We start from the raw sequence: 11,813 nt of genomic DNA on the forward strand, positions 1-11,813 counted from the left end.
CGCAAAAAACTTTTAATACTTTTGTTTTTCAATATTTACAAAATAAATTGAATTTTACACTTAGTACTTTCTACTTCTAATTATAGATCGCATTGCGGACGTGAAAGAAAGTACTATCACCAACGGTTTCGAAAATTATGAACTTTCAAATGTCGAAAAGTGATTATCTAGCATGAATATCACATTAAGAATATCAGAAATAAGCATGATGTAAAAGTGTTTTTCTCTTTAATGGCGAAAATTAAATAGTATGTCAGTTGTTTTGCGATACGTGTTCTGGACCTCATTCATCATTTGTTCTTCATGTGATCATCATTTTACATTGTTTATGTTTCATTGCGTACATCACTTTATATGCTCCAGTTTTAGGAGTTTTATACAGGACAGTGTAGGAACCCATGTTACTTTCCCCTCTCTTCTGAGTGACGAAAACTGCTCAGCAGGCCGTGTGCACAACTGCAAGGAACATTCAGCGGACACGTTGTCCAAAGGAACAATTCGTGGCTAACCACAGCGTGAGTTACCTTTAAAACATTACAAATTATGTCTTTACATCAGCGATGAACTGTTTTAATATGTTTTCCTATGTTATAAAGAAACTATGAACATTTAACCGTTCAAACTGTTCGTATCTGCGATTACACAATTTAATTCAGACAGAACCCGACGTGTGCAAGAATATTCATCTATTTATTATTATAAAGAACATTAACAGCTTTATAAATCTACGAACTGTTTATCCGTATTTTTAATGGATTTTAATTATCATTGAACACATTGTAAAATTGTATTTTTATTTGTATTTTCAGTTTTTCACCATTTGGATTGGTAGTGAAATAAAAGTCAGCTCCTGATTGTTTTATCTTTACATAAACCCAGTCATCTTGGTTAAACTCGCTGGTCCAGCCAGTACAGTGAAAAAGCTACAACTTGCCTGTTGTTTTTCTTGGATAACGTACGCCACTCCACGACAGTCAGCAGACCCATAAGTTATAACGTAGTTTCAACGACAACATTTCGTGCTAGTAAATTGACGACTACCTGTCTTTACATATCCAGACAAGGAACGACTACGTAGCAACTTAAATACCTTTACACTGACAGTGGACTACATAACTTGTGTGTACTAGGCAGCAACCCAACAACGTTGAGTCAACATGGATCCCAGTCACGTGGAACAGCAAGAAGAGGTTCAGCCCCAAGAGGGAGATGTCCCTGAACTATTAGAAAATCCGTCTAATACAACACATTCAGATGAAAATCCCGAGACTAGGCGAGTACGTGACCTCACGGAAAAAGGAAAAGGAGCTTTCACAGAAAAACGTGACAAGTTCTGTCAGGAACAAGAGGCTCTCTGGACAGACATTGAATCCCAGTTATTGGAAGTCACCACGCCTCCTAACGAGCTCCAGCAACTCCTAACAGCCCAGGACAAACTCGTTAAAGCCTGTAATAATTATCGTAGGCTCACAGATGAATTCCTGGACTTTCTGAAAAGGACCAGAACATCGGAGAGTCAAAAAGAAATAGAAGCATGTAATCTCTCATTGGATTTTCGTCTGTCCAAAGTGGAACTGGTTATGGAAAAACTACACGAGCATCGCCTCGCCCTAACAAAGGCCAAATCCACCAAAACAAAGACCTCAAAGGGTAAGAAAACCTCACACAGCGGTAGCTCTAACGTGTCAGACATGTCAAGCCTAGCACGGAGAAAGCGTGCGAAGGCAGAGGCTGCCAAGTCAAAAATAGCCTTTGTCGAAAAACATGCCCTTATCCTACAACAGGAGGCAATGTTAGAGGAACAAGCCCTGTTCAGACAAATTGAAATGGAACAGGAAGCAGCACGCAAAAAGGCTGAAATGGAACAGGAAGCCACACGTAAAAAGGCAGAAATGGAGCAAGAAGTCGCTCAACGTAAAGTTCAACTAGAACAGGAGGCCGCACAGAGAACAGTTCACTTAGAACAAGAGGCCATGCGCAGGAAGGCTCAAATGCAACAAGAAACCGCACGAGTAAGCCGGGAAAAGACCGAGCTGAAAGCCAAATTTAACCTTCTTGAAGCACAGAGAGAAGCTGCAGCCGCAGAAGTAGAGGCTCGTATCCTGGAATACGACGACAGCCAAGCATTTAGCGATCTCCCTGATGAAACGGAAGACCCTCTCCAGCGTGTGAAAGATTTCGTCAATAAGCATCCTGTACCAACTGCTGTACGGGAAGTATCAGGACCTCAAAAGATAAAACAAATTCCTGTTAAGATTGAGCTGAGTCATGAAGCACCAGCGTTCGTGCCATCCGTGGCACTGAACTTGCCGTCACAGACATCTGCTGTCTTGCCTTCCGATACTAAGTCACCGGAAGTTACCCTAATCCCAGATCTGGGAATAGTAACCGGCATACAAAAACTAGGCCTTTCAGAGGAGATCCCTGTTGAACACCAGAAACAGGGTGTTAAAGAAGAGATCCCCGCTACACACCTGCAACCAATTAATCCTACATCAGAGATAACTAGATTTCTTCTACGAAAGGACCTACTATTCTCCCGGTTAACAAGCTTTAATGACCGGGCAGAATCCTTCCATACATGGAAAGCAAGCTTTAAAAACGTGACAGACGAGCTACAAGTTTCTGACTCGGAACAGATTGATCTTCTGATCAAGTGGCTCGGTCCAGAGTCTGCTAAACATGCCATTAGCATACGAGCGTCGAATGCCAATAATCCTACAAAAGGCATACAGAGACTATGGGAGAGACTTGACGACCGATATGGTGCTCCAGAAATGTTGGAGGCGTCTCTCGTTAACAAACTCGTCAACTTCCCAACACTGACGAATAAGGACAACTCACTCCTTTACGATTTGTCAGATATTATCTCAGAAATAGAATATCACAAGGAAAATCCCAAGCTGGGATGTTTGCTTGCGTATTTCGACTCTTCATCCGGGATAAATCCTATAGTGGAAAAACTGCCATACGGACTCCAAGAAAAGTGGATAACAAGGGCTTCAAGATACAAGTCTAAATATGAAGTTGCATTTCCACCTTTCACAGAATTCTCTGCCTTCATCAGGGAAATTAGCAAAATAAAGAACGATCCTGGGTTCATTTTCGGGTCAAGAGTCACACCAAGTACAAAAGGTGCTGCACCAAAGTTCACACCTCAAACATATTCTAAAGTCAATGTTCATAAGACAGCAATTGCACAGCAACCTGGAGACAGCAGTGAACAACAAAGTCTTTGCATTTTGCATAATACAAAGCATACCTTAAACGAATGCCGAGCGTTCCGTGCCAAATCAATAGAGGAACGCAAGGAACTGTTGAGGCAAAACAATCTTTGTTAAAAATGCTGTGATTCGACTATGCACAGAAGTCGTGATTGCAAGGCAAGTATCAGTTGCAATGAATGCGGAAGTAAACAACACACCACCGCATTACACACAAATCGAGTGTACCAACCCAAAGGTGCACCGCCTTCACCGCCTAGATCAGTCGACGGCGGGGAGCTAATTGATACATCCTACGGCGGGGAGCAACTTGAGTTAGCTGAAACCAAGCTAACCTCTGTTAGTTCAACTTGCACAGATATCTGTAAAGATGGCAACAGTAGTAAATCTTGTGCCAAGATACTCCCTGTGAATGTCTTTCACAAAAATAATCAGGACAAAGTAATTCGCATGTATGCAATTATTGACGACCAAAGCAACCGGTCTCTCGCCGCTCCTGAATTCTTCAGTCTATTCAACGTACAGGAAGAAACAAAAGACTATATGTTATCCACATGCTCCGGCAGCAAGGTTACTTCCGGAAAACGAGGAAACGGCTTTGTCGTAAAGTCTGTACAAGACAATACTAGATTCAATCTGCCTGAACTGATTGAATGCGATAACATTCCCAATAATCGGAACGAAATTGCTACAACTAAGGATATATTGCAATATCAACACTTGCATGAACTACAAAAAAATATTCTTCCGATTGATGGAAAATGCAAAATCCTATTGCTTATTGGAAGAGACCTAATAGAGGCACATCACGTCCTTGATCAACGTCTAGGACCACCAAAGACTCCATTTGCGCAAAAGTTAAACCTGGGTTGGATTATCGTTGGTGAAATATGCTCCGATAAGCAACATGTTCACCTTGAACTCACTACAAAGGAAACAAATCCAGCTTGCAGTGTTGTGAAACCACATACAAAGAAATTACCTGAGTGTAATAAAACCAACACCCAGTCAAATGGAATTCGAACAGATTCGTTTAAACAATATCCCCGTTTACATGGGCAACCAAAAACGAAATCAGCGACTTCGATCGTCAAATTTGCAGAAGACGAAAAGTTCATTTCGGAAGCAACATCACTAAAAGTGAATGCCGACAAAGAAAAGTACATCCGAAAACATTCAATTCCCAAGGAAAGCTTCAATTTGCCTTTGGATACGCAAGGACAAGAGGAAAGTAGAATAGACAATTCGGACTTAAGTCACAGAGAAAAGGAACATGGCACCGGCTGGTCTACTGTATGCCGTAAACGTAAAGGGAAGCGTCCGTTTTGCAAGACGTCCCCGTTGGATCGCATATCTGTGTCGAAAGGAGATTCATCCATCAGAACTACAGCCATGGAATTGGATCTTAGATCGCCGCGATCTCGTCGGAAACACCACCTTATCTAGGAAAGAAGCTGTGAAATACCCAGCCTCCCGTTGGATTACTTTCAAGTTCATATAAGTGGAACCTTGGACGGCTGTTATATATTTAGCATTTTATTTGTTTTAATAATGGAATAGTGATGTCAGATAGACCTCAGACGGGGAGTGTTCTGGACCTCATTCATCATTTGTTCTTCATGTGATCATCATTTTACATTGTTTATGTTTCATTGCGTACATCACTTTATATGCTCCAGTTTTAGGAGTTTTATACAGGACAGTGTAGGAACCCATGTTACTTTCCCCTCTCTTCTGAGTGACGAAAACTGCTCAGCAGGCCGTGTGCACAACTGCAAGGAACATTCAGCGGACACGTTGTCCAAAGGAACAATTCGTGGCTAACCACAGCGTGAGTTACCTTTAAAACATTACAAATTATGTCTTTACATCAGCGATGAACTGTTTTAATATGTTTTCCTATGTTATAAAGAAACTATGAACATTTAACCGTTCAAACTGTTCGTATCTGCGATTACACAATTTAATTCAGACAGAACCCGACGTGTGCAAGAATATTCATCTATTTATTATTATAAAGAACATTAACAGCTTTATAAATCTACGAACTGTTTATCCGTATTTTTAATGGATTTTAATTATCATTGAACACATTGTAAAATTGTATTTTTATTTGTATTTTCAGTTTTTCACCATTTGGATAGGTAGTGAAATAAAAGTCAGCTCCTGATTGTTTTATCTTTACATAAACCCAGTCATCTTGGTTAAACTCGCTGGTCCGGCCAGTACAATACGAATTTATTTCTTTTTATGCAACTGTATTTTACTTTGCGGAATTTCAATATATGAAATGAAAATAAAAAAGTACCGAACCTTATATATAGTATAAGCTTTAATTTATTATATTGCGTGTGTATGTGTTTGATATGCGTGTGTTTATAATTTTACTTCATTTTGTGTTCATGGCCCATATCAACATGGAATTATTTTTTTAAGTCCCTGATCTTTACCGTTTTCCAGTGTTTATAAGTTAGTGTAGGGACAGTTGCAATAAGGTATATATAAGATACGTCCGAGACCTATCTCTTTTTCTGTTATAGAGCTGTGGAGAAACAATGGTGCATAGCAGTTCTTACAAGCTTTTAGTTGGTCAGCCAATAAACTCAACTTAACCACTCTCAGACTATCACGCGCTAAATTATTTTCATTTTATGGGGAGAGAAGATTTGTTTGAAGTGCATTGAGTACATTTCCACCGTAGTTGTCTATTTTTCCGACGAGGCGGAATCTCCCGACATCTTGAAAATATATGTTTGTCTGGTTCTAAGGGAGATAACTCTCATAACAGCAAACGTAATTTTTCCCGTTATCCGTTAGAAGAGCTGATTTACGTACCTCTCACCTTAAAGACAAAAGAGATGCTTTTTCATTTCCTAATGTTAATTATCCATTTTTAGACGTTCTCTTGTCACCATCTTATGGTGTTTATATATCTCAACTTGTTCGATTCGCTCGTGTATGTAACAACATATTTGATTATAACGAAAGAACTCTCTGTATTACTGAAAAAATATTACACCAGGGTTTTCGATACCACAAACTAGTCAAAACATTTACTAAATGTTATCATCGGTACAAGGACATCATTCGTAAATATAAATCAACATGCAAACATCTTATACGTTCAGGTATTTCACATCCAATCTTTTATGGTAATATTCTATACAAAGCACAAAAATGTCGTCATTCATCTCAAACGCTAACCAAACCTTTAAACAGACTTATTCAGAAGGGATATAGTTACGATACTGTTGTCAGTTCATTAAGTATGGCGTATTTTGGAATTAATATTGATTCACTCATAGGATCTTTGCATCAGAAATAAACACATTTATTCTAAAACCAGTTGTTGGCATGATACGGGTTATGTTCTTCTCACATAATTTATGATGGTATGATACTAAACCCCTAACGGGAGGGATTGTGCATGATGAAGACATAATCTTTCAATCAGTTTAATTGAGGTCTAAAAAAATAAAAAGGAGTTTACGTTACAAAAATCAAGAAGAAAATAAATGAAATTTACAAGTATGTTATTATACTATTAAGAAGAGATACTTCCCTACTTTTCAGAGAAGGATTAGTGGTAAAAATTAGAAGACAAAAAATTGGTAAAAATTTAGAAATTTCACCCAGAAACCTAGCTGAATTGATATAAATATTAGCTCTGGCTGATGAAATTTACTATGTATTTTTTATAATGGGATATGGGATCACTCCTAGTAGAAATTTGTTTAAATACTTCTAACAATGTTTAATGCAATAAAACAAACTTTATATAACTTAAATAATCTTTGTGAAATAAAAATAATAAATAATACTGATCATTTAAATGTTATATTCTAAAAAGTGGGACCATGAGTCACAATAGTTTCTTCTAAGTAAAAAAAAAAATTTTAGGTCAATCCTATGTTTCTTAGTTGAACAGTACAGTACTGCCTAGAAAATATCCTACAGAATTTGAGAAAAAGGATCTGTTTACCAAAAATTCGAAGTTTTTGTGTGGTAGATATTCTTTTTTGGGGCCCAGTTGCTCATCCTGCATTTTTTAAATCAAAATTCCTGTCCTGCTTTTTTCAAATTTCATCTTAAAATCAAATGGTAGCTCTCTTATATCGGAAAAAGTCACAATATCTATGTTTTAGAAAAGAAAATGTTCACAGATTGTCAAATATATAATTATAGGAAAAAGTCACAATCTATATTTTGTATGAGAATGGTCATAATATAGTCACAAATATAAAGGGAAAATGTGAAGCAACATATGTATGCAATGCATTATGGCAATTCTAGTTGTAAATAGTTTTATTTCATATCTTTTTCTGAAGAAGATGTGAGTTGGGCTAGACAGCTCAGCATATTTTTCTACAAGTTTTATGCTCTTTAGCTTATTTAGAAATGATTTAGAAAAAAATCGCAAAGTAATAGAAACTTTTTCTGTAACATGTTTTAATGTAATTTTTGTTGTTTTTTGTTGTTTTTTTTTTTTCTTATACATATTTTTTAGGTAACACTACAAACTGCTCAGAGTCTGAAAAGACCAGTTTTTGTGCTCGACCAGTACAGATTTTACTCAACTAGACTCGACATTGTCTCAACAGTACTTAACTGTACTTAATTGTACTCGACTTTGGTCTCGACTTTACTTAATAAGTCTGATTCAGTACTTGATGATCTTGGTGTAGTCTGAAATGGTCTCGACCAAGGCTCGACCATTCTTGACCAGTCTCAACCTGTCTCGACTGGTCTGAATCAGCCCATCTAATTAAATTAAATATTGATCTTACAAAATTCCAGGTTATTTGGTAGTTGGTTCGTTGCTGGGAAATTAAAGAAGTAAATTAATAGGTAAAAAAAAGCAAGAATTTTCAGTTTTGATTAAATTCAGATAGTCATCTTTAATTATTTCTGTAACTTTTTCAAATCAACTTGGATTTTCATAAAACTATACAGCTATCTCAATTATACATTGATCTTACTGAATCCTAGGTCGTTATGTAGTTTGGTGCATTGCTGTCAAATTTAAGGATTTAATTAATAGTTAAAAAAAGCTAGAATTTTCAGTGGGACTGAATTCAGCTAGTCAACTTTAAATTTGTTTTTTATTTTTTTCAAATTAACTAGGATTTTCATAAAAATTATACAGCTTTCTCAGTTGTATATTGATCTTACTGAATTGCAGGTTGTTATGTTGTTTGGCATATTGCTGTCATGTTTAAAGATTTAATTAATAAAGGTAAAAAAAAACTAGAATTTTCAGTTTGGACTAAATTCAGATAGTCATCTTTAAATTTTTTTATAACTGGTTCAAAGCAACTTGGATTTTCATCACAATCTACAGCTATCTCTATATCTATAATAGACTCTTAGCAGTTTGTAGTGTAAGGCAGCTCAGCATATTTTTCTAAAAGTTTTATGCTCTTTAGCTTTGGAAATATAGGCAAAAATCGCAAAGCAAAAGAAACGGTTTAGTGTTATAAAACAAATTTTCCCCTTTAATAGTAGTTTGGGACGGACCAGGGGTGGGGGGGGGGGGGGGGTGGGGGGGTGGGACATGTTTTTTTTTCTGGTCAGAATTTTTTTTTTGCGCGCAAAATTATTTATTTTCGGAAAGTGGCGCGACAAATTAATTTTTTCTAATTTAATATTTTTTATGGTAAATATCCTCTGTCAGAATATTTTTTTTCTCCCCTTGCTGGTCAAATTATTTATTTTCTCAAAATTCTGAATCAAAATATTGTTTACGGAAAAACCAATAAGGGGGGGGGGGGGGGGCTTGAATTTTTGTCTTGACCAGATATTGTTTGTCCTTATATATAAGGTACATATGGAATAAATATCTTATTTACAGTTTTCAGATGCATCGAGTGAAAGGAGCAGGTCTCCAACATCTGAACTTAGCTCTGACAATAGAAACAACCCTGTCAGCCTATGGAGCGAAAACAGAAGAGAGGTCGTGGAAGAGGCAGTGGACGCGGACGAGGCAGAGGTCAGGCGAGAGGCAGCAGAAGAGGCAGAGGTCAGGCGAGAGGCAGCAGAAGAGACAGAGGAAGTGGACAAGGAAACAGAACCCAGCTTCAATAAGTCAACAGAGAAAGCAGAATAGCTCAGCTTGAGGTATTGATTAGCAACAGAAAATAATACCAAAATTATTGTCTTTGAATTATTGTGCCCTCCTTACCAATGTCCTGTATGTTTCTCAGCTCCTACTTATGATAATTGAATTTGAGATGTGCATTGGCACTCATACCACATCTTCTTATTTATATTTTAAGAAAAAGAAGTCATATCAAAGTTATTTTCAAAGCGATCAGAAACATACGATCTATAATTATTATATTTGTCGTGATTTTCCAAGTGTATTATGGAAATTTTTTAACAATACTCTTCTTCTTATTAACACCAAATAATGGAACAAAACACATTTACCAATTGTTTTTATTGCATTAACAATTTGGTTTCTTACTTGCATCATCATGTTCAAGCAATAATTTGTGCTTTGGCATGTTTTTGCTACATTGGACTGTACTACTTTCAATTTTAATCGTTTTTTTCTTTATTTCAGAATAGAGTCAATTCGATGTTTATTGATGACATGCGGGATCTAATCAAACGCATATCAAAGGCACAGCCCAGTTTCCTTCTGAACATCCTAGACAATTCAAATGTTGGCAATGGGCAGCCAGCTGGACCAGCTGAACCAGAACCACCAAAACCAGACCAGCCATCATGGTGCTCCTGCTCTAATTGTAGAGAGATGCCAACACAGCAGGAGAGGCTGTGTTGCAAAAGACAGCCATTGAATTGCCATTCAAGGTTACCGGTAAGATTACAATAACATACCTACAATTTGCTTTAGACAAATGTCCTTTTTAAAAAGATTTAAATAGAATTATTAGAGAAAGATATAGCTTGCTTCCTTTTCTGTTGCACCTTGATGTTACCTATGTCTTGTTAGGGTCTGTGTTGCTCATGCTATTTTCTTTTTGTTTGTGTCATCTCTGTCGCCATACTGTTCTTGTTGCAGAATCTGTCTGCATTATATGATTTACATTTTTTTTTCCTGTTTTCTTTTCTTTTGCTGTATAGCCTTCATTGTAGTTGGTTTGGCGTTTCTCATTCGACACTGAATTGGTATAATATTTATGATACAATATATGTATTTTTAAAAAACTACATTTAATTATAAATAATATTCTTTATTTTATAGGATTTCCAGCAATGCGTTCTGGATGAACTTGTTTTGGAGCTGGCAATCCGGTACTGGAATGATTTTCTGGCACAGCCTGAAGATGACAATTACAACATGTGTCATCGCCATGCTGCCTACAGGCAGTATATCCTATAGATACATGGATATTTGGGGGGCCGGCAACAGGAGGGTTATACCGAGCTGTTGTGTTTGGAGAATTAGGGATAAGTATCCCGATGGTACTGGCCAGTATGTTGGATTTGTTGGTTGCAGACTTGGCTAAATAAAATAGTAATATAAAAAAAAGGTTTTATTTTCTGAACACCAAACTGAAGAATAATGATCTGAATCAACAATAGCACAAAGCATAGACCAAATAATTACATATGGGAAAAGTTCTCAGAGAAAACAACATAGTCAGTCAGTACTATGAAATATAGGTCGATCACAGTGATTTAATTTTAGTCTGGATACTGATGAACCACCATTGTTCATTGGTTGTTGTTTGTTATTGTTTTCGTTTCTCAATTTGTATATAAATTAGGTTTTCCTGTTTGAATTGTTTTACACTGATCTTTTTCTTTGTGACTTTTATAGCTTGCTGTTAGGTGTGAGCCAAAGATCTGTGTTGAAGACTGTGCTGTAACATTAAATTGCTTACTTCAACTACATTGTGTTTTGGATGGAGAGTTGTCTCATGGGCATTCATACCATATCTTCTTATGAAATTTTAAGTCAGTGAACCATGGAATATAGGTAACAATGATCTTAATTGTCTTGATGCTGATTGACTACCATAGCAAGTTGCTGAACTGTGAAATGGCACTCGCAATTATTATTTTGCTTGGGTCTTGTAGTGCTACCATAGGTGCATCTATATACAAGATTTCATTGCTCTAACCCACACATCAATATAATTGAACTTTTACCAAAGAACCATGAAAATAAGGTCAAGGTCAACTGACACCTGCCGGACAGACACACACACTTTTCAATTATTCAATAAATTAAATATAGTTTTACTATCCCTATAGAATCGGAACAACAGACCAAATCAGAGAAATTTATCATTGACCAATGAACTATGCAAATAATGTAAAGGTTAGATATTACTGACCAGACCAAAAATGTACACCTTGCATAAACCAAATATATTTCACCTATTCCATATGATATTTGAAAAACAGAGCAAACAAGTTAAAAAAAATTGCCACTGACCAATGAACCATGAAAATTAAGTCTAGGTCAACGGACATCTGCCAGACAGACATACACAATTTACAAGTATTCAATACACCAAATATAGTTCTACTATCCCTATAGAATCTGAAAAACAGAATAAATCACAGAAATTTAATAAGGTCAAGGTCAGATTATACCAACCAGACAAAAATATA

General features: G+C 36.6%; 1 protein-coding gene and 1 long non-coding RNA gene across 2 annotated transcripts; both read left to right on the plus strand.

The window, feature by feature from the left end:
• Window positions 1–279: 279 nt before the first annotated feature.
• Window positions 280–855, plus strand: LOC127718183 (uncharacterized). The gene is made up of 2 exons (XR_007989623.1): window positions 280–515; window positions 810–855. It is a non-coding gene; the product is annotated as an uncharacterized LOC127718183 (long non-coding RNA).
• A 7,085-nt stretch (window positions 856–7,940) lies between these two features.
• On the plus strand, window positions 7,941–10,699 carry LOC127719087 (P2X purinoceptor 7-like). The gene is given in 5 exon segments (XM_052225124.1): window positions 7,941–8,072; window positions 9,076–9,341; window positions 9,790–10,047; window positions 10,435–10,587; window positions 10,589–10,699. Coding segments are annotated over 3 exon segments (507 nt in total). The 5' UTR covers window positions 7,941–8,072; window positions 9,076–9,341; window positions 9,790–9,804.
• Window positions 10,700–11,813: the final 1,114 nt, after the last annotated feature.

This window comes from Mytilus californianus, unplaced genomic scaffold (genome assembly GCF_021869535.1).
Source record: "Mytilus californianus isolate M0D057914Y unplaced genomic scaffold, xbMytCali1.0.p SCAF_10, whole genome shotgun sequence".
NCBI lineage: Eukaryota > Metazoa > Mollusca > Bivalvia > Mytilida > Mytilidae > Mytilus > Mytilus californianus.